Source organism: Microcaecilia unicolor, chromosome 1, assembly GCF_901765095.1.
Source record: "Microcaecilia unicolor chromosome 1, aMicUni1.1, whole genome shotgun sequence".
Lineage (NCBI taxonomy): Eukaryota > Metazoa > Chordata > Amphibia > Gymnophiona > Siphonopidae > Microcaecilia > Microcaecilia unicolor.
Window position 1 is genome coordinate 695,525,755 of NC_044031.1, and position 25,313 is coordinate 695,551,067.

The following is a 25,313-nucleotide window of genomic DNA, read 5'->3' on the forward strand; positions in this document are numbered from 1 at the left end:
CACGAAGATACCCTTTAGGGGAATACAGTTCAGGAAGCTGCTACCCCCATCAAGAACTACAATGATACCCTTATGACCCTCTTCCAGGAGGTACCAAAGTGTTCCTATAATTCTCAAATGCATAGGTATCTTCCTCCCTGTCACTTTTCATAATCAAGATAGGGTTCTCACTCTGGTCCCAGACAGCAAAGGACCCAGAATATCAAGTCAGCTCTGCAGCCAAAGCTGAGGATAGGGTTTTGACTGCTTCCATGAGAACATAGCCAGTTTCCCAGTATCTGTGCTGGACAACTTTCTAGTAGGAGGGAGGCTAACATTTTTTCACAAACCAATGGCCTCTTATAACCTCTAATTGGTGCATTCAGAAATTCATCCATTTAGGATACTGTGGGGCTCATTTTTGAAAGCGAAAAACATCTAAAAAGTGGCATAAAGCAACATTTGGACATTTTCCTTACAAAAATGTCCAAATCAGTATTTTCAAAACCTATTTTTCAGACTTTTGCTATGCTGTTCAATGCAGTGCATCCAGATCTCAAGAGGGCATGCCGGGGTGGTGTGTTAAGGGCGTGGGCATTCCTAAGACTTAGACGTTTTTCAGCCATATAATGGAACAAAACAAAACTAAGGCATTTTGAGCTAGATCTGTTTTTAGTGGAGGAGTGGCCTAGTGGTTAGGGTGGTGGACTTTGGTCCTGGGGAACTGAGGAACTGAGTTCGATTCCCACTTCAAGCACAGGTAGCTCCTTGTAACTCTGGGCAAGTCACTTAACCCTCCATTGCCCCATGTAAGCCGCATTGAGCCTGCCATGAGTGGGAAAGTGCGGGGTACAAATGTAATAAAATAAATAACAAACTAGTAAAAAAAATAGCCCGTTTCTCATTGAAATGAAACGGGTACTAGCAAGGTAATCACCTTCTGCCATTAGTGTTTTTAAGAGAAGTTCCAGCGTCCCCCCTCCCTCCCTTCCTCCCAATTCCAGGGTCCCCTCTCCCTCCCCTCCCAGTTCCAGGGTCCCCCCCTCCCTTCTTCCCAGTTCCAGGGTCGTTGTCCTTCCCTCCCTCCCTTGCAGTTCCAGGCGCCTTCCCTCCGAATTTTAAAAGTCATCCTGACTTACCTCGTCGGGGTTACGGCAGCCAGCAGCAGCGGTAAAAAGTGTGCAGGCTCGGCACTTCAGTTTTCCCTTCTCTAGCTCTCAGCTCTGGTCCCGCCCTCATTTCCTGTTTCCGCAAGGGTGGGACCAGAGCTGAGAGACAGAGAAGGGAAAACTGAAGTAAGTGCCGAGCCTGCATGCTTTTTACCGTGTGTGGTAAGTCAGGATGACTTTTAAAATTCGGAGGGAGGGGGCCTGGAACTGGAAGGGAGGGAGGGATGACGACCCTGGAACTGGGAGGGAGGGGGGACGGATGACAACGCTGGAACTCGGAGGGAGGGAACAAACTTCCGATGGGTGAATATTATATGTAGCCTTCCCTTCCCTCCAAGGGCGGGGCACTGAGAGCGAGTGCGAGGCCTGTGGTTGGGCCCTTCTCCTTCTGACATTGCGTTTCTTTCCCTGGCAACTATACAGAATTCCCTCGAGGACAGGGCGATTACGAATACTACACGGCTTCACTGCCACGCTGCCACGGAGTCAGCTTCAGAACGTTGGAGGTGCGAATTATTAAATTAGATAAGGCACAAAAAGGTGCCATAAATGACCAGATGACTACTGGAGGGAATCAGGGATGACCCCCCCCTCCATACCCGCTAGTGGTCACTGATCCCCTTCCACCCCCCAAAAATGTGAATAAAAATATGACTTACCAGCCTCTATGACAGCCTCAGATATTATAGCCAGGTCCCTGGAGTAGTATAGTGGTCGGTGCAGTGCACTATGGAGTGGGGGACTCTGGTCCCTATTTCCCTCTACCTGTCACACTTGTGGTGGGAACTGTGACTCCTCCCAAAGTCCCCAGAACCCTACTGTACCCACATATAAGTGCCCCCTTTACCCTTAAGGGCTATTGTGGTGTACAGTAGGGGGCAATATGAGACAAGCTCAGTGGATCATGTGCACGGAATGGGCTTGGGCCACTGATAGGTTAAAGGGGTAAAAAGGGTAAAGGTTCATAGATTTGATATACAATCTTTCAATAGGCTATGTGATGACACATTTGTTACAAAACACTTTCAGGGCTCTTTGTCCTGGAAGTCTGTTCAGGCCAATCTGTTAAAAGGCATTCCTTTCCAGATTCCATAAATTCAAACTGTACTGACAGATACATTCAAACTAGGCTGGAGAGCTCATATAAATGGATTTCACCCTCGGGGTTTGTGGCCCTTGCAGGAGAACTTCATCAAATTTCCAGGAGTTGAAAGCAGTCTGGAATGCTCTAAAGGCTTTTAAAGTTTTGTTGGCCAACAAACTTTATTGATACAAACAGACGATCTAGTAGTGATGATTAGATATCGGATCAAATAGACTGGATAAACCAGAGATTGGAAGCCATCTGACTTTGGTTGATCCAAAATAAAATAATGTTGAATCCATCCAAGATGAAAGCCCAGATGGTGGGAAAGCAAGGCTTTTAGAATTGTCTATCTGTATTGCTACTTTGGAAATAGAAAGTCTGCAGTTTAGAAGTGATCCTGAATCATTATTTGCCCATGGAATTTCACATCTCTTAATATCTTTACAGAAATATTTAATTTAGATTTGTTTATTTATTTGTAGCATTTGTATCCCACATTTTCCCAACAATTTGCAGGTTCAATGTGGCTTACATTTGCCGTAATGGCGGTTGCCATTTCCGGGTAACAGAATTACAAATGGTAATGTGTTAAGTTGCATACATACATGGTAACATACATGTAACATAACATACGTGAACAGATCATGGTATAGATATATATCATGTGCATATATATGTTAAGGAAGAATAAATTATGGTAATACATGAAAGTTCCTGAGTAAGAAATTGAAAGAATAAATTATAGTATCATTCTTTAGGTCATCGACTATGGAGAGACCATATTCGAAATAGAGATTAAAGTGGTTATGCTTATTCTTTAGTGGTAAGGAGGTTGATCAGTCAAGTGATAAGATTTCAATTATGTCTATGTCGTGTAAAGTCTTATTTTTTGGTGTTTAAGATGGGTGTTTATGGTATGCCATCTTGAACAGATCTGTTTTCAGTAGCCTTCAGAAGATAGTTAGGTCTTGCGTTATTTTTATGGCCTTTGGTAGTGCGTTCCATAGCTGCGTGCAGATGTATGAGAAACTGATCGCGTATGTGGGTTTATATTTTAGTCCTTTGCAGTTAGGATAATGGAGATAGAGGAATGTGCGTGCTGATCTCTTTGCATTCCTGGTAGGCAAGTCTATAAGGTCTGACATATAGGTCGGGGCTTCCCCGTGAACAATTTTGTGGACCAGGGTGCAAACTTTGAACGCAATTCATTCTTTTAGTGGGAGCCAGTGTAGTTTCTCTCTTAGGGGTTTGGCGCTTTCGTATTTTGCTTTCCCAAATATGAGTCTGGCTGCTGTATTTTGAGCGGTTTGAAGTTTCTTAATGATTTGTTCTTTACATCCAGCATAAATAGCATTGCAGTAGTCTAGATGGCTTAGCACCATTGATTGTACTAGGCTGCGGAATACTTCCCTTGGGAAGAAAGGTTTGATTCTTTTAAGTTTCCACATTGAGTAGAACTTTTTTTTTGCTGTATTTTTCGCATGATCTTCAAGTGTGAGATTTCGGTCGATTGTGACTCCCAGAATTTTTAAGCTGTCCGAGACTGGGAGGGTGTAGTCCGGTGTGTTTATGGTATTGGGTTTGTTTGTATTATATTGTGAAGACAAGATGAGACATTGTGTTTTTTCTGCGTTCAGCTTTAGTTGGAATGCGTCCGTCCATGAGTTCATTATTTGGAGACTGTGTGTGATTTCATTTGTGATTTCGGCTATATCTTGTTTGAACGGAATGTATATCGTAACATCATCTGCATAGATGTACGGGTTGAGTTCTTGGTTGGCTAGCGATTTGGCTAATGGTATCATTATTAAGTTGAAAAGGGTCGCCCCTCCGAAGGGACACCACCTTGTAAGTGGTGGAGGGGCTTCCGTGTTTCAATGACTTGAGGGCTATGCTGAAGGGTTACCCATATCAAACAGGCCTCTGAGGAGAAACCAGACAAAGAGTGTCCCAAATTAGGGAGAGGGGAAAGATGGTGACCTGAAGCTCGTACACTCAACGGCCCAGCTGTCGTCTGAAGTTCAGTTTTTGTTCACTTGAAATTTCCTCTCTGCATTAGCAGTTGCCTTGACAATGGGGGGTCAGCCGCCGATGACCAGCGTTTTGTCCCCTGTGCAGCAAGTGTGGGACCGCTGTGTGACGAGCTGCCCATAGATGACTGGGTTGATGAGTCCTTTGATTAGCACCGACGAAGGAGCGTCGATGCTCTTGGACCTGGAAACAACTTCATCGCTCAAAAATCATTTACCCACCATGCCCAAAGGAGTGGAGGAGTGAGTCAGGAGTGTATGCTGAAACGGAAGTCATTTACAGCTGAACCCGTGTCGGCGGTGCTACTCCTAAACCCTTAAGAGTTATCAGCTTGGAGTTTTTGGCTCCCGTGGAGGTTGCATTGAATGTCATCTGGAGGGTGCTCCAGGACTTGACAGTGGTAGAGAATGACTTTGCTTCAGATATAGTCTTGTTAATGAGCCACATGGATAATCTAATCGAATCCTTTGAGAATATACAGCAAATGAAGTTCTACTGAAGTAGGAAACGGTTAAGATTTGAAAATGATAAAAGACCAGAACAATTTGAACAAAATGAATATTGTTACAGATGATTAATATCGAGATTGTTGTTTTCCCAGAGTTCCAAGTATGACTCCTAATGTTTTTTTCCTCTGAAATGATTCCTCTTAATATATTAATTCAAAAGGAGTGAAGCCTGTGAAACTGGGATTACTTTAATCAGCGGGAATTGGATTGGAGATTCAAGGGTCTGTATGGTTAAACAATTTCTGGTTTTAAAAGGGGAAAAAATGAAATCAGTTGTATTACTTTCACTAATATTGGACAATAAGTACCGTATTTTTCGGACTATAAGACGCACCGGACCATAAGACGCACCTAGGTTTTAGAGGAGGGAAATAGGAAAAAAAAATTTTCGTTTTTCCCTCCTCTAAAACCTAGGTGCTCCGGTGCGTCTTGTCCGAGTTTTGGACCGCCGTCCCGTACTTACGCGATGCCATGTTCCGTGGTGGTCTAGTGACGTCGGGGCAGGAAAGAGCCCCCTCTTTCCTGCCCATCGCGCTGCTCTCCGTGCTCCTCACTGCTTCCTGACGGTCTCGGCAAGATTCAAAATGGCCGCCGAGAATCTCGGCGGCCATTTTGAATATCGCCGAGACCGTCAGGAAGCAGTGAGGAGCACGGAGAGCAGCACGATGGGCAGGAAAGAGGGGGCTCTTTCCTGCCCCGACGTCACTAGACCACCACGGAACATGGCATCGCGTAAGTACGGGACGGCGATCCAAAAACGCTACCTTCGGACTATAAGACGCACCCCCCATTTTCCTCCCAAATTTTGGGGGAAAAAAGTGCGTCTTATAGTCCGAAAAATACGGTATGTTTCCAATGAAATTGATGGACTATGCACTGTTATGGTCTTGAAGAAACCAACCAGATGATCAATGTGGAATAATGATTTAGATAAATAATAACTGGGGATAATCGGGTTAATACCACGTTTTCTTTGTTTGCTGTTGTTTAAATTGATCTCCTTGTCTTGTTTCACTCTCCCTATTTATTTTGTGGTCTAAGAAAGAGAAAGATTGTATAAAATCCATTTATCTTGTTGAGATTGTTTTCTTCTAATATTGTTTTAATGTACAATCATCTCTGTTTTACTGTTTTGCAAGTGATCCTTGTAAAATGAAAAAATTATAAATAAATGATTTTAAAAAAAAAGTTGAAAAGGGTCGGCGAGAGCGGTGATCCTTGTGGTACTCCGCATTCAGGTTTCCATGGTGTTGATATTTTTGAGTTTGATATCACTTGATAGGTTCTTGCTGTTAAGAAGCCTTCAAACCATCTAAGTACGTTTCCTCCAATCCCAAAATAATCCAGGATGTTTGAGAGTATTTGGTGGCTGACCATGTCGAACGCGCTGGACATGTCAAATTGTAGGAGGAGCACATTGTTTCCCGTTGCAAGTAATTGTTTGAATTTGGTTATGAGAGTAGTTAGCACTGTTTCAGTGCTATGATTGGATCGAAATCCTGATTGTGATTCATGCAGTATGGTGAATTTGTTTAGGTAATTGGTAAGTTGTTTGGTTACCATACTTTCCATTAGTTTGACTGCCAGGGGGATTGATGCTACTGGTCGATAGTTGGTTGTGTCCTTTAATTTTTTCTCTAGGTCTTTGGGTATCGGGGTAAGAAGTATATTTCCTTTGTCCTTGGGGAATAGTCCGTGTTGCAACATGTAATTCATGTGTGATGTAAGGTCTGTTATGAAGCGTTGGGGGGCGAGCATTATTAGGTTGTTGGGACAAATATCCAGTTTGGAGTGAGTTTTGGAGAATTTATTGATTGCTTGACTGATGGTTTCTTCGGTCAATAGATCATTTTTAAGGTTGATTGTATCTGTCAAAGGTGCTTTAATTATAGTGGTTCATTCTTAAATACCTTCTTGCATTGAATATCATAACAGCGTCCTATTGGGTTTTCCTACCTGTACTTTCAAAGTTGTGCTATAAACTGCAACTAATACAAGATATGGCTTCTTGTATAGTAGCAGGAGTCAAAACTAGAGGTCACTTTACCTAGTGCTGAAAATTCTGCATTGACTTCTAATGTCTTAATGAAGGTTTTTTTTTTTTTTTTTTTAATTTATACGTCTGCATAATTGAGATTTGCATAGGGTGTTCTTGAAGTATACTCTGCAAAGATGGCTAAACTGTTGAGGACTGGTCAGTATGATTTTTACTGTTGAGACCTGGCCCTTTTCACTAGAGTCCTGGAGAAGTTCAAAAAATGGTAACAACCTTGCTCTCTACACAGGTTGTAGAGAGTTGAGAATAGGTGGTTATAATTGGTAAGACTGATTTGGATTTAGAATTTAGATTTAATTACCTTTACAAATCCAAGCACAAGCAAGTTTCAAATTCAGGTAGAGCTGATCTAAAATTGTCACCCAACTGTCTTATAGTCCTTATCTGACATGATATATTCTCTGTCTCTAATATATGAACTTAGTTGTTTGAAAATACTAGTTGACCTTCCTATATTTGTATCCTTTTATCCAAAAAAAATTATAAACCTTTTAATAATGAGAGCAATTATTTATATCTGTGGTCTTATAAACAGATATGATGAATTCTTATATACTCCCATGTTTTGTTTTTCAGATATCTCAGGGGAAACAATTTCACCATTCTTATTTTCTGCAGTGGCAAAAAATGGCCTGAAGTCAGCTATGGAGAGCCGACTGTTGTTAGAAAGAATTGCATCCATCAGACACATACCTCAAAGAACTCTTACTTAAAGGCTTTTGAAAGTAAGTGAAACAAACTGTTTTACGGATGACTTTATTCAACTGTTAAGCTATTTATGGCTTAAATGTAACTTTAATAAGGGATCTAATTTTAGCTAAACAACTTTGAACAGCTGTGGTTCTTAAATGTATTGCAGCACAAGCAATAATATTTAAAGCAAAAGTTGACTACAGTTATGTGGTACTGAATAGTAACTGGTGAATCATGCTAGCAATGCTTTCTGAAATATTTAGCATTTTGAAAGTGTGTTCATATAGGTCCTAAATCTGAAGATCACTGTGGAAAAAAAATAATTAAGAGACTCTTTTACAAAGTGGCGGTTGAGCTACCGTTGCTTTGTCATGTGCCAAATCGGGAGTACCGCTGGGCTACCACAGGAGCCTGGCAGTAGTTCCCACCCCCAGTGCACGCCATTTCCAGGGCTACAGAAATATTTTGTATTTTTATAGCACCAGGGCTTACCCGACGGTAATCGCCGCCCAGTTACCCCCTGGGTTAGCATTGGAGTCTTTACCATCACCTAAATAGGTGGTGGTAAGGGCTTCCCCTAGAAATGGCCACAAACGAATCCCTGCGATTAGTGCATGGCCATTTCCTTAAAAAAACAAACCCTTGTAACCGCTGCAGTAAAAGGGGGCCTTGGCGCACGTCAAACACATGCCCCTTTTACCACAACTTGGCAAAAGGGGCCCTAAGAGAATGTTCCAGGCTGGACCAGCCCTGAACACTCACTGTGAGCTTACCTTCTTCACACCACCTCTGCGATGGGGAAGGCTTACCCAAATGATTCTCACACAACTGGTTATCACTTCAGCACAATTCTCTTTATTTTCTTACTTCAATCAGCAGACAATTACCAAATGCAAGAGCAGAGTGCAAGCAGCTACTAAAACATAAAGTACAAAGATTAGAAGTGGGGCACTAGGTGATAATCAGCTCCCTAACCACCTCCTAGACTCCTCCCCCCCCCCCCCCCACCGGACTTAGGTGGTTCCTTTTTTTTAATGTTTCTATCTGTCTGTATGTCCCATCCCTCTCGTATGCCTATCTTATATCACTAATCATTTCTCATCTAGTCATTAATTATTACACCCATGTTCCAGAATAATCTTTCCCACCTTCTGTCTTGTTTCTGTGTCCTTTCCTGCTAATTTGTTTTCTAAACTTCCTCTTACTAAGCCGCGTAGGCGCCTATGCATGCCCAACATGCGCCAAATTGGAGTTACCGCCCAGTTACCGCGTGGCCCTTGCAGTAATTTCAATTTTGGCATGCATCTGCTAAGCGTGTCTGAAAAATATTTGCTGACGCGCAGCAGCTATGTGCGTCAAGTGGAATTTGACGCACGTAGACCATTACTGCCCAGGTACCACGCGAGACCTTACTACTAGGTCAATGGCTTGTGGTAAGGTCTCAGACCCAAAATGGACGTGCGGCAATTTTCATTTTGCCGCACGTCCATTTTTGGCAAAAAATTTTAAAAAGGCATTTTTTTTGGTGTGCTAAAAAAATAATTCTGCGTGCGCCCAAAGCACATGCCTATACTACCACAGGCCATTTTTCAGCGCACCTTAGTAAAAGAACCCCTTAGTTAGCTCTTGGTACCTTCCTTATCCACTTAAAATACATGCTGAGGATGCTGTAACAATAATGAGCAGATGTTAAAGCACATATCTCCATGCAGGCTTCCTCTAATGAAATTCATATGTATAAGCCCCTTTCCAGTAGATTTTATAATGTCACCAGTGTTGTCATTTTCAAAGTGCACTGATTCCTGCAAAACTTTTCCAGCATAGTCATACATGGCCAGTGCTTTTTTTTGTAGAAATAAAGGTGCCGGTACTCATTATGAGCAGGGTCACCACATATGACTCCACCCCAATTATAGCCACACCCCTTATAGCAGCCATGGTGCATATAAACAGACATCAATGAAAATATTATACTAGTATAGGAGAAAAAAATAACGTGATTTTTTTTCATTATAAATAATTTCTGTAAGTGTCACATCCGTCGCTCCCTCCGCCTGCTCCTCCGCTGGTAGCGGGAGCCAGTGTCCACCGCGGCGAGGGCCGGCCTTCTTGAGGCCGCGGCGGAGAGCCGGGGCTCACCGCGGCGATAGCCGCCCAGTCCGGGGCCGAGGCTGTGGGTCGGCGATCGCGGCCGCCGGGCTCTTGAGGGCCGTACTCGCGCCAGTAGGGAGAATGGCGCCGAGATGCGATGGCTTCACTTTCGGGCGCGGGTACCCGAACTCCGCCTCAGAGGAGTTAGATTGGAAGGCCGACGCGGTAGTCCCGCCTGGGAGCTCGGACACAGCCAATCAGAAGAATTCTGTCAGTTACCAGGTTCTGATTGGCCGGCCATGTCGGCTGGGGCTGGGTGGTTGATTGCGGACAGTATTTAAGGAGCAGGCCTGGGATAGAACATTGCTTCAGGTTCTGTTTCCCGAGGCTAGTCTCCGTGTGTTCCAGTTCTCAGTTTGTTTTCCTTGCTCTCCTGGTCTTGACCTTTGCATTGTTTTTGGACTTCTCTGCTAGCTGCCTGCCTTGACCTATTGCCTGTTTCGACTACGCTGTGAGCTGCCTGCCCTGACCTATTGCCTGTTTCGACTACGCTGTGAGTTGCCTGCCCTGACCTGTCGCCCGTGTTCCTCCTGTCCTCCTGGCTCCTGGTTCCAGTATTGGGTCAGTTCGTCAACCCCGCGGTTCCGGAAGTCCCGTTGACCGCCTGCAGCTGGGGGCTCAACCCTCGGTGAACGGCGGTCGCCGCGGGTGAAGACTTGGGGTTGCACGGCTGTCCTCTGAGGTCCTTCGGGGCCTTGCGGGACCTAAGGGCTCATCTTCTCTTCAGACAAGACAGTAAGCTGTTACAGCTCCAGTATACCCAGTTCAAAATAAGACAGCAATTGTAAATTCTCAAATTGGACATATTCCAAATACTAAAATGAAAATAAAATGATTTTTTCTACCTTTGTTGTCTGGTGACTTTGTTTTTCTATCCATATTGGTCCCAGTCTCTGATTCTGCTGCTCTCTCTCTTAACTCCGTTTCCAGGGCTTCCTTTCCATATATTTCTTTACTTTCCTCCTTTCTTCTTCATTTTTTGCTCTACATCCATAAGTAAAAGCTGTGTCCTCGTTCGTGGAATTGACTGGAGGAGGTGTAACGTGGATCCAGCTTTTGCCTATTTTCTCCATCCATGTGCAGTTTTTCTTCTCTCTTCCTTTTCCCTCATCTCCATCCATGTGCATCTTCTTATTTTTTCTTTCCTCCTCTCCATCCATGTCCAGCACTTCTCCTCTCTCCTCCCCTCCATCCATGTCCAGCATTTCTCCTCTCTCCCCGCCAACTCCTCCATCCATCTATGTCCAGCAATCCTCCTCTATCTCCTGCTCTCCTCTCCATCCATTTCCAGCATTCTCCTCTCTCCCCTGCCCTCCCCTCCCATTCATATGCATCTCCTTCCTGTCTTCCCTCCCCTCCATCCATGTCCAGCATGTCTCTTCTCTCCCCTGCCCTCCCCTCTCATGCCCAGCGATTCTCCTCTCTCCCCTTCCCTCCCCTCTCATCCATGTCCAACGATTCTCCTCTCTCCCCTGTCCTTCCCTTCCATCCATGTCCAGCGAATCTCTCTTTGCTGACCTCCCCTCCCATCCCATCCATGTCCAGTATGTCTCCTCTCTCCCCTTCCCTCCCCTCTCATTCATGTGCAGCGATTCTCCTCTGCCCCGTCCTCCCCTGCCATCCATGTCCAGCGATTTCTCCTCTCTGCTGCCCTCCCCTCCCATCCATGTCCAGCGATTCTCCTCTCTCCCTTGCCCTCCCCTCCATGTCCAGCGATTCTCCTCTCTCCCCTGCCCTTCCCTCCATGTCCAGCAATTCTCTCTTCCCTGCCCTCCCCCCCATCAATGTCCAGCATGTCTCCTCTCTCTCCTGCCATCCCCTCTCATCCATATCCAGTGATTCTCCTCTGCCCCCTGTCCTCCCTTGCCATCCATGTCCAGCGAGTCTCCTTTCCCCTGCCCTCCCATCTCCTCCCATCCATGTCCAGTGATTCTCCTCTCTCCCCTGCCCTCCCCTCCCATCCATGTCCAGCAATTCTCTCTTCCCTGCCCTCCCCTCCCATCCATGTCCAGCATGTCTCCTCTCTCCTCTGCCCTCCCCTCCTATCCATGTCCAGCAATTCTCTCTTCCCTGCCTTCGTCTCAAATCCATGTCCAGCAATTCTCCTTTCTCCCCTGCCCTCCCCTCCCCTCCATGTCCAGCAATTCTCCTCTCTCCCCTGCCCTCCATCCCCTCCATGTCCAGCGATTTGTTCAAACCCCAGCCCCACCCGCCCTCCCTCAGCTCCCCGACTTTCCTTGAAATCTTTAATTTACCCAAAGTCATGGCGAACCAGCAGTAAAAACAACTGGCAGGTAGGCAGGCTTGCCTCTTCGTCGCTTCCCTTCCCTCTCAACTCGTGGAAAGGAAATTACATCAGAGGAAGGCGGGACGCGCTGAGAGGGAAGGGAAGCGACGAGGAGGCAAGCCTGCCTGCCTGCCAGCTGTTTTTACTGCCGGTTCGCCGCGACTTTGGGTAAATTAAAGATTTCAAGAAAAGTCGGGGTGGGGGGGGGGGAGCACGGGTGCACGAACGGAAGGGAGCAGGCAGGTGAGCCGGACCTCACAAAAAAGGTGCTGGTACGCTGTACCGGCACAAAAAAAAACACTGTACATGGCACATATGCTGATTTTAAAGGACCATGTGGGTCTTTTACTAAGGCGCGCTCACATTTTTAGCGCACGCTAAACGTTAGAGACGCCAATGCATTCCTATGGGTGTCTCTAACATTTAGCACACGCCCAATTTTAGTGCACTAAAAACGTGAGCACTCCTTAGTAAAAGACCCCCCCCATGTCTATAATGCTAACTGTGTACAACCCAGATCTTTACAATCTTCTGTCTGATTTCTTCTTAGTTAACTGGTCAGGCCTCTGGCCTGGGCTGGCTTGTCTCTCTGATAGTCACAACAAGAATTACTTATAATGCAAGTTTTTTTTTTTTGTAAAATAATAATTATTGAAAACCACAAGACGAATAAACATTCCAGTAACCAAAAGCATTTTAAGCATATTCCCAACACTCCAAACCCCTCCACCTCTTCCTCTCTCCCCCCTACAACCACAAACAAACTGAGCACAAAAACACCTCCGGACCTGGTGGACTCTTATCGAAGTCTGGAAACACAAACTGATTGAGGTCCGAGTGCCAAAATGAGCAGAACAATCAACAGTTCAAAATCCAACTTCATGCCCTATGGGGTCAGGTGCTCCACAAGGGTTTCCAGATCAACTGAAATGTACACCAGTGAGCGAGGTGATACCATCCATCCTTGTAATGCTCTAGAACCATAACAGTATGCAAAATCCAACTTCATGCCCTATGGGGTCGGGCGCTCCACAAGGGTTTCCAGATCAACTGAAATGTACACCAGTGAGTGAGGTGATACCATCCATCCTTGTAATGCTCTAGAACCATAACAGTATGCAGTAAATTCAAACTTTGAATCTTGTTTGGAGCCTCTTCACTCATCCATTGTAACAAAATAGTTCTCCTAGCCACTAAAAACATATAATGGAATAAGGTATGTTTAAGCTTATTAGGTTTAGGTCCATTATTATCGTAACAGTCAAACGAAAATGAGCTTGCATAGGAAGATGAAAATTGAAGACTTGTTGAAGTCCTCACCCCAAAAGGATTGCATTGCTGGGCAGGACCAGAACAGATGGGCCAAATGTGCATCAGTCTCCTGACATTTGTGACAAGCACCACCAGGAATCATCTCCACCAGGGTTGCATGGTGATGAGATATGTGGACTCTAAATAAAAATGTATACTATTGCTCTTGAAAAGTCATAGAAGTTAATTTCATAAGAGGCTTACAAAGTAAACGATAGAGAAGTTCCGCTGTAATGGGGACTCTGAAATCCCTGGTCCAAGCCTCCGCCTGATGTTGAAAACTTAAAGGTGGCAAATCAGCTCTCAGCAGTTTATAATAAAACGACACCCTGTGCATGCTATCACTGCCCAATAAAAATATCTCTTCCACATGATCAGTAGGGTCTTCCATCAGATCTGCAGCTGGAAGGGAGGAAACATAATGCCTCATTTGTAAATAATTCCAAAAAACCACTTTAGTGCATCCAACTATCGTTGTTTTTTAATTATCGTTGTTTTTTTTCTTTTTCTTTTCTTTTAAATCACTTCAAGCAGTCAACTAATTTCATTACTCAAAAGACCTCAGCGATGTCCGTTGCCATTCTAATTCTTGTAATGGCAGCGTTAAACAACATCCATCATCTTCATCGGTCAACTATCAAAATTTATAGACCGTTTTTTAGTTTTTTATATATATATACATAGAAATTTAGATATCAAAATTTACTTAGCTTTCAACTAGCTTATAGAGTCCATCTATTTCCGGACTCAGGGGGTTGTCAGCCCGACATATGTTTCGCCCGAGACCGAGCTGTCTCAAGGGTCTACCCCCTATTGATATATCAGCGTCAGCTCTGCCCTATTTGTATGTGAACGTTAGAGACGCTTTGTTCACATACAAATAGGGCAGAGCTGACGCTGATATATCAATAGGGGGTAGACCCTTGAGACAGCTCGGTCTCGGGCGAAACATATGTCGGGCTGACAACCCCCTGAGTCCGGAAATAGATGGACTCTATAAGCTAGTTGAAAGCTAAGTAAATTTTGATATCTAAATTTCTATGTATATATATATAAAAAACTAAAAAACGGTCTATAAATTTTGATAGTTGACCGATGAAGATGATGGATGTTGTTTAACGCTGCCATTACAAGAATTAGAATGGCAACGGACATCGCTGAGGTCTTTTGAGTAATGAAATTAGTTGACTGCTTGAAGTGATTTAAAAGAAAAGAAAAAGAAAAAAAAACAACGATAATTAAAAAACAACGATAGTTGGATGCACTAAAGTGGTTTTTTGGAATTTTTGCTTGTCTTCCAACAATTTTCTATAAGATAATAGCCTTTTACTATATATTCATTTGTAAATAAGCCAGGTGGTCATTTTGTGGGAGACCAATTGTCGCCACAAAGCTTGTCAAAAAGGTTATGGCTTCCTTGAGTCATCAACACAGTGTTGTAAAAGAGAAGAGTCCCTGTTGAGCCCATTGTCAAAAGGATCTATTGGTGAGCCCCTCTGGAAACTCTTGATTGCCCTGGAGGCATAATCAAGAAGGCATAGCCCCAGTGGAAGGACAGGCTATTAGACATTAGATTTGCGCACTACTCATATACTGAAGGTAGGGTGGCCAAATTTGCTGATGCCATGGGTAAATTTCTCCATCATAAAAATATAAGTAATTAAGACCCCCTTTTACTAAGGCGCGCTAATGTTTTTAGCGCGTGCTAAAATTGTAGGCGTGCTAAATGTTAGAGAAGCCCATAGGATTGTATTGGCATCTTTAATGTTTAGCGCGCCTACAATTTTAGCGCATGCTAAAAACGTGAGTGCGCCTTAGTATAAGGGGGTCTAAGTAAAGTTTGCGGAATGGAGGCGCACTCTTATTCCACTGGCTATCTACAACACCTAACAGAAGGCACTGTATTAGATAACTAGTTCAGGCTGTCTATTGCACTGGTATCTCTTCCCCTAAGACAATAAGATTATACTGCAGGTAGAGCAAGATTCCTGTTTTAGCTGTAATCATGTTGTACACCTCCTTTCAATAGTTCTCAGTGACCAGACATCTCCATCAAAGATGATCAAAATCTCTGTTTAACCCACAAACCCTCCAACAGAGAGGTGAAGTATTAGTATCTTTATCCAGGTGCGACATCAGTATCTTAACCTGTAGTGAGGCTAGATTCATTTATATTGAAGTTGTAAATGTGCATTTCCATATTCCTGTCCAAAGATTTGTGTCCTGAACCCCCACAATCTTCCCCGACTGTGTCCAGTACCTGTGCAGGAGTTTATTTGTGGTCCAAATAAACATGAGGGCAGCATATGGGCTGTGTTTAAACCCTTGTTCCTCATACAGAATCTGATCAGCTTCTAGCAGTTCTCATGTTATAAGCTTTCTGCATGCTTTTTAAAGCAAAATATCTAATTTTAAATTATTGGGAAAAGCGTATAGATTTTCCACATTGTTCTTCCAGCTTAGATTTAGATATGAAAACATTATTGTCAAAAAGTGCAGAAAAGGATAGGGCACCCAGCCTCTCAACTGGCATTCCCCTTATAGATTTTCCCATGTCTCTTATAAAGGCTTTTGCGGATGGAGGCATAGAATAATAATAATGAAGAGTAGCCTAGTGGTTAGTGCAGTGGCTTTGATCCCGGGGAACTGAGTTCAATTCCCACTGCAGCTTCTTTTGACTCTGGGCAAGTCACTTAACCCTCCATTGCCCCTGGTACAAAATAAGTACCTGAATATATGTAAACCGCTTTGAATGTAGTTGCAAAAACCTCAGAAAGGCGGTATATCAAGTCCCATTTTCCTTTCCCTTCTATGTAACATTTGTCAACACAGTTCTAGGGCTCTCGGAAAAGGGTGCTTCAGATCCATGGAGTGATCTGCTGCATCATCCAGAAAGAATAGGTGGGAAGGGAGCCACCCAAATTGCTTCCCATTTAATCCAAGCTGGAGGCCCTTCCCCTCGGTCTACAAGTATAAAAATTGTAAGCATGTGCATCAACAGCATGCTAGCACATTTGTGACCCCCCTCCCCCACTACGGACTTGAACAGCATCTCATAAGAGATGCTAGCTTTCTTCCCTTTCCTTGCCAAATGTAAAAAAAATGAATGTATATCATAATTCCTTAATAAACTGGGACACACAGAGGGGCATTTTCGATAGGGATGTCCAGGTTGCGATTTGGACATCCTTGCAAAATGGCAAACTCCAGGGGTATTTTCAAAACAAGATGGACGTCCATCTTTCATTTTGAAAATACCTTCAGGGACGTCCAAATCCTTAAATTTGGGTGTCCCTAGATTTGGTCGTCCCTAGACATGGACGTTTCTAACTTTCGGCGATTTTCGAAACCAGAGACATCCATGTCAAAAATGGCCAAATGCAAGCCATCTGGTCATTGGAGGAGCCAGTATTTGTAGTGTACCGGTCCCCCTGACATGCCAGGACACCAACCGGGCACCATAGGAGGCACTGCAGTGAACTTCATAAATTGCTCCCAGGAACATAGCTCCCTTACCTTGTGTGTTGAGCCCCCGAAAACCACTACCCACAACTGTACACCACTACCATAACCCTTACGGGTGAAGGGGGCACCTATATATGGGTACAGTGGGTTTGTGGTGGGTTTTGGAGAGCTCGCTGTTTCCTCCACAAATGTAACAGGTAGGGGAGGTATGGGCCTGGGTCCACCTGTCTGAAGTGCACTGCAGTACCCATTAAAACTACTCCCAGGTCCTGCATGCGCTGTGATGGACCAGAGTATGATATCTGAGGCTGGCATGACATATTTTTAAAAATGTTTTTTGAGGGTGGGAGGGGGTTAGTGACCACTTGGGGAGTAATGGGAGGTCAACCCCCCAATTCTCTCCGGTGGTCATCTGGTCATTTTGGGCACCCTTTTCTGCCTTAGTCGTAATAAAAACAGGTCTGGGTGAAAACGTCCCGCCTTCGCAACGCCTCCGACACGCTCCTTGAACTTTGGTCATCCTTGCGACGGTGTGCAGTTGGGGACGTCGTAAATTGGGTTTTGATTATACCGATTTGGACGTCCTTGGGAGAAGGATGTCCATCTTCCGATTTATATCGAAAGATGGCCGTCCTTCTCTTTCGAAAATGAGCCCAACAGTAATAGGTAGCTGTGTAAAAAGAAGTAACAGCTGGGACAGGATTAGCATTTTGATCACGCTTATTCTTCCAAGCCAAGTAACTACCAGATCCAACCAGGATCTTAAATTATCCTTAAATTTACTTAACAGCCTGTTATAATTGAGAAGATAGAGCTTAAACAATTTTTTATGGATTATGATCCCCCATGTGTTTACATTGCTGGACCACCAGCAGATACCCCTCAGTTATACCCCTATCTAACTGGATTTTACAGAAAAGCAAGGCAGACTTCTCAAAAATTAGGGCATCAGGAAAACAAAACAAATTCCCGTATTACCCGTGAGTATAGGGAGCGATTCTGTGGGATCTCTTATCAATTCTTATCAGTTCTTATCAATGACTTGGTTTGATACCATGAACCCTCGTTTATCAATACTGCTGCTCCTCTCCTACTGGGATTATATGAAGTATCAAAAGCCTCTCTTAGCTTCCTGGTTTTCTCTTTCCAAATCTCTTTTAGAGAGAGATGAGTCTCCAGAAGGAATACCATATCGGCCTTAGATTTATTAAGTAAGCTTAAAACATTTTTCCTTTTGAGTGGGAATTTTAACTGACGTACATTTCATGAAATTAGTTGAGTCATTCAGGTATTTTAAATCTGTCTAGCAAAGACACACTACACTGAAACACAACTTCATTCATTTTATGTGATTGTTTACTCTGAGGAGGGGGAGGAGGAGGGGTGAGGGGGGAGTAGGAGGGAGGGGAGAGGGGAACAGGAGGGGGGAGAGGGCCCTGGAACCTTGCTAGCGCCCGTTTCCTTTCTGTTCGAAACGGGCCTCTTTTACTAGTCTCTACTATAATAAAAGGCACCTTCAATGTTCTGAAGCTGACTTTATGGCTTCAAGTGAAGGATTCGTTAGGATCGTTAGGTTCGTCGCTCTGTCACCATCTCTGTCAGCCCCGCCCTCGCGCCTCTGATAGGTCCGCCACCCTCAATGTCATCACGTTTTGACGTCGAGGGCGGCAGACCTATCAGAGGCACGAGGGCGGGGCCGACAGAGATGGTGACAGAGCGACGAACATGAAAAAAAAACCCCTTCACTTTAGCCACGGAGTCAGCTTCACCACGTTGCAGGTGGGTGGCTGGAGGGGAGGGAAAGAGAGGGGGCAACTACCCTGGAACAGGGAGGGAGGGAGGGAGAGAGGGGTGGCAACAACGCTGGAACTAACTTGGAGGAGGGCCAGACGGACACAGAAACTGGGATGGAGGGAGGGAGGGGGGACCCAGAAACTGGGAGGGAGGGGGAGGGGGGAAATGATCCTGAACAGGGTGGGTGGGTGGAAGGGAGAGCGGACACTGGAACTTGGAGGGGGGCGGACCCTGGAACTTGGAGGGGGGCCAGGCAGACCCAGAAACTGGGATGGAGGGAGGGAGGGAGGGGGGACCCTGAAACTGGGGGAGAGGGAGGGGACGACCCTGGAACTAGGTGGGTGGGAGGGAGAGCGGACACTGGACCTTGCAGGGGGGGCGGACCCTGAAACAGGGAGGGAGGGGGCCCCTGGCACACACTCTCATTCTCACACACACACACACACACACACACACTCTCGCACTCTCTCTGTCACACACACTCACACATTCACTCTCGCTCTGTCACACACACTCACACATTCACTCTTTCTGTATCACACACTCACTCTCACACACACTCTGTAAAACACACACACTCCGTGGAAAACCTTGCTAGCACCCGTTTCATTTCTGTCAGAAACAGGCCTTTTTTCCTAGCATGTATATAAATATATACACGTGTGTGTGTGTGTGTGTATATATATACATATATATAAGTTGTCTTTTATTTGCTGTTGCTCTATACACATACTATTGTTTTTTTAATGTGCTGTTGTATAATGTAGTGTGTACTGTTACAAACTACATATATTTTAATAATATGCTTTTTAATGAAATGATTTTTAATACCACCCTCATTTTAATTTTTATGTTTTTTTTCATTCTTGAATATTTATAGTTAGACAGACTCCTGAAGCCCAGAGGCAAATGCAAAGTAAATACAAAGTTGTATTAATCATGTACAAGAAAACAAATAGAATAGACTCGACAAGGAACAGTGTTTCGGCAATACAATGCATGCTTGAAAGTTAGCATATATTTACATATATCAGGTACACATATATTGCACACGTGTTGCCGAAACTGGCTAGTTTGTGGGTGGAGTTAGGGCAGAATGGAAACGTAGGGCTTCTTTCACAAAACCGTGCTAGTGATTCCGCGAGGCAAATGAGAGGAAGCCCATAGCAATTGAATCAGTAGCACGGTTTTGTAAAAGAGGCCCTAAGCCAGTTAATGGTGATTTTTAGTCCACTAATCAGATAAGTAACCACATAAAGTTGGGACAACAAAACAGCTTCATTAACATTATGCGGAAAATTAACCAGGCATTGGTCTGTATATTGGCTGGTGCCTGGGTAACTTCAGGTTGGCGGTCATACCCGGATATTTAATGCTGGGAGCAGTGCTGGGAGCAGTGCTCATCTCTGCAATGAACTGCCTAAACTGGTGAAACTTACTACTGATCACCCTACTTTCAAAAAGCGCCTCAAGACCTTTCTATTTGGCAAAGCGTACGCATCACTTCCGCCAGGCATCTCTACCTTCTGATCTGTCTTACCCCGGTGTCACATTACTCACCGCTGCTCTTTCTCTTTTACTTTACCTCACTTTGCCTTTCCCCATTATACTTCTAAGACATTAATTGTTTGGCCCCTGACATGCTGTGTTTTTAATGTAGATTGTTGTAAGCCACATTGGGCCTGCCCATGGGTGGGAAATTGTGGGATATAAATGCTGTAAATAAATAAATATCCGGGGTTAGTTTAGCCCACGGCTAGAAGCAGATTGCCAGCTGCTTACCACTCCAGGCTGAATATCTAGCCTTAAATATCTACTTTATATGTATAACTTCTGAGGTAATTTTATAAAAAGCTCTTTTCCATGGTTACAACAGGGTTTACCCACAGGGGACAAAAGTTTATAAAATTAGGCCCATAATGTAATAAATGAAAAAAAAAATCACAGACCATGTCTAATGTATATTATATGTTTGAATCTTGATTATTCCTCATTTTTAAGGTGTTTTGAGCTGTCAAATTACCAGAAATGAAATGAGGGGCTGGAGAGGGAAGACAAAGCATGGTGGGGAGGAACTTGCGGGTTGTAGAGACTAGTGTGGGGGCTGGAAGTGGAGAGAAAGATTGGTTGGGAAGTATTAAGTGGAGAACGAGACTAGTGGGAAGGAATGGGAGGAGAGAAAGAAACTGGTGGGGAGGGGATTAAGCAGAGAGACTGAGGGTGAAGTGCTTGGCTGGGTAGAGAGAAATGGTTGTGGGGAGTGCTGAAAGAGGTAGAAACACTAGTGCTGTGGGACTCAGCTAGAGGGCTGAGAGGGATAGTGTGGAGGAGCTAGATGGGAGATAGACAGGTTGAGAGGGTGGGACAAAGATTTTACTAGGCTGGAGGGAGAGTGGGGACAAGTCAGGGTTCCCCAAAACTTAGAGTGTTGAAAAGGGCTTTGCACATCTAAATATGCTGGAATTCCCTGAGTCATATATATGCAGCCCAGAACTATGTCATTCATAAGGAGCTTTTCAAATTGATTTTGGATATTTCAGCTGCTTGAAATTTGATTACTTGGTGATTTAAAAGCTTCTGTTATCTCTCTGAAAACAAGTATACATTTGCATTTCATCAGCCTTGGCTGAGGTTCCATTAGCCTGGAATGCTGGTTCCTAGGCCATGAGTCATTGTCACATACTGGTGTGATTGTTGCTTTTCTCAGCAACTGCAGGGTACAAACAGCCTACACAAAGCAAGCTGCTGAACACACTTTGCATCACTCCTCCTATGAACAAGCAAACCATTCTTCAAAGGAAACCTGATTTCCTATTACTTCAGAGTGTTTTCTATTTAACAAAAACAATTTACATTGCTGTTTTTTTCAGTGGCATAGTCAAGTTACAGTACTGTAGACATAATATTCTTTGTAACAGGCGTCCATTAGAGTTTTGATAAATGCTGTGATTTATTTCTACTTAAAATGGATTTTCTTTTTATTTAACAGTACTTTGTGATCATAGTACTGTTATGTTCCAGTGGTTTGTTAAAACCGCTTTGGTCTCATTGGAGTGTGACCTGTGAATAAGTTGGAGGACCTGTGCTTTCTCGAGGTATATATTAACTTTAAAAAGAATTACTTACTCAGCAGACTGAATAGCTGCATCAGTTTCATAAAATATGCAATTATATTGTTGATTTTATGCGACTTAGTTTTTAAATCACCAATTGCAAAATATATGTTAGCATAAAAGAGATTACACAACATACAAAATAAGTCTTGTCTTCTCATCATGCTCTTAGTTTGTATGATGGGACATGCTTTTCATTTTTTTTAAAACTTACTAAATAAGTATTATTTTTTGTTTGTGCAGATGAAGCTACCTTAATTCATCAACAAAGCCTTCTTCTGCTGCACTCTGGGCAGCACCTCTACATGATCACATGACTCTTGATATGGATGCGGTCCTGTCAGACTTTGTTCGGTCCACAGGGGCAGAACCTGGTCTGGCAAGAGACCTGCTGGAAGGTAAGTTTACTCAGTATGCATATATCTATCTGTTCATCCTCATAAATTTATTTTGAAAACCTACTTTAAAGCTGTGATTCCTTCTAAGAGTTTGTTTCTGTATTAAAATTTGATTAATCAACCTTCAAAGGTGCACATCAAGGCAATGAACAAAGTATATGTTAAAAGAAAACGTTTTTTGACCCACAAGAATTACACAGTGGTGATGACTGTGAGTTTCTAAAGCCACATAGTCCTTCGGTCTTATGGCATTAGAACTATATAAGCTAATAGACTTTTCTGGTGGCTCCATTTTTACTGGAACTCTGAACTAAAGAATAGAAGATATCACAATTTTATCATATGACGTATCGACTCTTCCTTCTAAGAGAAACATTTATGTGGAATATGTATCATGATGAACTTTAATGTGCGCTTTTAAATGTACTTTTAAAATGTACTTCTCTTCTTGAAGAGAAGAAAAGCATTATATTTCCTGGCCAACAGGACTATTAATTATTTAGCATAGATTTAATAAAATTTCACCATAAAATCATCTATTTCCAATGCCTTACCCTGTGTCAGAGCTCTAATAGGCAGAAACATTTCAGCTGCCAAGATGTGTTTATATAGAGCCTCTTGGTTCTCCTTATCAATCTGAGGAAGCTGAATTTTCTCTAAATGTGTCCAGATGTGCTTGTTTCGGCACTCTATAGTCTGAAAAGTACAGGTTTTTTTTTCATAGAATTCCATAAATCTCTGCCTAATCTTATCATTTCCTCTACATTCCCTATTCTGCCTATCTTTTATCTTAGTAATGAAATTATGACTACAATATTTCTTTAATTTGTGGGCCAAAAGTCTGCTAACCTTCTTTCCTTGTTTAAAATGGAACTGTTTTCATTTTCTTTCATTCAAAGTTAATTTCCTTGATGTATAGATCTTGAAAGCTGACTTTTACCAGTCTAAGTTCTTGAGCCTCTCACACTGTAATATGACCCACCTTTTGCCTTTGTTCTGATCTGGTTGTATGCCTGGTGACATCTTCACAGAATCAGTGAAGGACAAGTATTTCTCTATACATTCCTAATTTTCTCCCTAATGTCTTTATCATTAAGTAGAGTATTGTTTAATTTTCAGAATCACCTGCCTCTCTCCTCCTGCGCTTCTGCTACTCACACCATAAAGGGGGAATGATGTGACTAGTCAAAATTCTCTCTCACATTTTAGCACTGATGGGAGCATTTTCTTTTCTACCCAAATTAGGCTGATCCTGGAATAGGACTGATGAACCTCTGAAAAGCATGTTTAGTCTCTGCTTTTAGTATGGAATTCACTCCACACAGCTAGAAAGTCAAACATCCCTAATAAGTTCTTCAATTTCTCCCCAGGATGCCTCTCGGCCCTGGTAATTCCTCTTGAAGTGTTTAGGTTGGAGTCTAGCACAATATTAAATCCCCACCCCAGAGGTGTAGCCAGACCTCGCAGTGGGAGGGGGCCAGAGGGGGGACACATTTTAGTCTGCTGCCACCCCCCCCCCCCCCGCTGCCTTGTCACCCCCCTGCCGCTCTGCCACTCCCCACCCACTGCCGCAGCAAATACCTTGGCCAGCGGGGGTCCCCAACCCCCACCAGCTGAAGCATTGTCCAGCACCGGTCTCTGGCGCCATGCTGCCGTGTTGCCTACCCTTCTCTGTCTTCCCCTCACGTCCTGCACATTCCTATTAGTGAAACTAAAAGGAGCATGTCAGACGTGAGGGGAAGACAGAGCAGGGCAGGCAACACGGCAACGCCAGAGACCGGCGCTGGACAATGCTTCAGCTGGCGGGGGTTGAGGACCCCCGCCAGCAAAACCAGGGGCCCACAGGAAATTTTAGGGGGCCCAGGCCTCCGTGGCCCCATGCAGCTATGCCACTGTTTAAATACCCTATAGGTGCAGCTTAGTTCTTGTTGCTCCATATGGTAGATGACTTGAGACTTATTACCCAAGCCTACAACTAAGATACTGATACAATAGAATTGAATTAGGCTGCTTGGCATGAATATCATTAAAATGAACCTCTATAAACCCACAAAGCTTTTTTCCTAACTGTTCAAAAAAGAGTCCCAGGTCCTTCATGATATCATGATATGATATCACGGCGACCGAAATGACAGGGACCTGGGGAAAGGAAGAAGCGGTATGGATCACCTTAAAAAGAGATGATAGAACCTCTGTCCATGTGGGTGTTGTCTACAGACCTCCAACACAATTGGAGGAATTAGATAAAGACCTGATCGCAGATATTCAAAAGTTGGGAAACAAGAGAGAGGTGCTGTTGTTGGGAGATTTCAATCTGCCGGATGTAGATTGGAAGGTTCCATCTGTGGAATTGGAAAGAAGTAGAGAGATCATGGATGCTTTCCAAAGTGTTTTGCTCAGACAAATGGTGACGGAACCCACGAGGGAGGGAGCGACGCTGGATCTGCACAAATGGGGATAGTGTGTCAAATATCTGAGTGGGTGCCCACCTGGGCAGCAGTGACCATCAAACAGTTTGGTTTGATATAACAGCTGAAGTGGAGAGAGGCCACTCAAAACTCAAAGTCCTGGATTTCAAGTGTGCTGACTTTAGTAAAATGGGGGAATACCTGAGGAAGGAGATGATGGGCTGGGAGGAAGTACAAGAAGTGGAAGGACAGTGGTCCAGGCTGAAAGAAGCTATAAATAGGGCCACAAACCTTTATGTAAGGAAAGTAAATAAAAACAAGAGAAAAAGGAAACCGATATGGTTCTCCAAGCTAGTGGCTGAGAAAATAAAGGCTAAAAAGTTGGCATTCCAGAAATACAGAAAAACTCAAGAAAAGGAACACGGGGAGGAATACCGGATGAAAATGAAAGAAGCCAAGAGAGAGATACATCTGGCGAAATGCAAGCGGAAGAACAAATGGCTAGAAATGTAAGAAGGGGTGACAAAAATTTCCTCAGGTATATTAGTGATAGGAGAATGACTAAAAAGGGAATTGTGAGACTAAAAGATACTGCGAACCACTATGTGGATAATGATGAAGAAAAAGCAAATTTGCTAAATAGATACTTTTGTTCTGTTTTCACAGAAGAAAATCCTGGAGAAGGACCGCGATGGACTGGAAAAAGTACAAATGAGAATGAAGTGGATAGAGCACCGTTCTTGGAAGAGAGTGTGTATGAACAACTTGAAAAGCTAAAGGTGGACAAAGCCATGGGACTGGACGGATATTGAGGGAGCTCAGAGAGGTTCTGGCGGGTCCTCTTAAAGATTTGTTTAATATA

The 25,313-nt window shown here is 43.7% G+C and overlaps 1 protein-coding gene across 2 annotated transcripts in view; it reads left to right on the forward strand.

The window, feature by feature from the left end:
- The window catches only part of OTUD7A (OTU deubiquitinase 7A), a 468,456-nt gene that overhangs the window by 185,674 nt on the left and 257,469 nt on the right, over positions 1-25,313 (forward strand). For both annotated transcript variants that reach the window (XM_030188471.1, XM_030188476.1), the window contains exons 3-4: positions 7,408-7,556; positions 21,889-22,043. In XM_030188471.1, coding sequence (XP_030044331.1) covers positions 21,959-22,043 — 85 coding nt within the window. In that variant the 5' untranslated portion in view covers positions 7,408-7,556; positions 21,889-21,958. The remainder of the gene's footprint in view (positions 1-7,407; positions 7,557-21,888; positions 22,044-25,313) is intronic.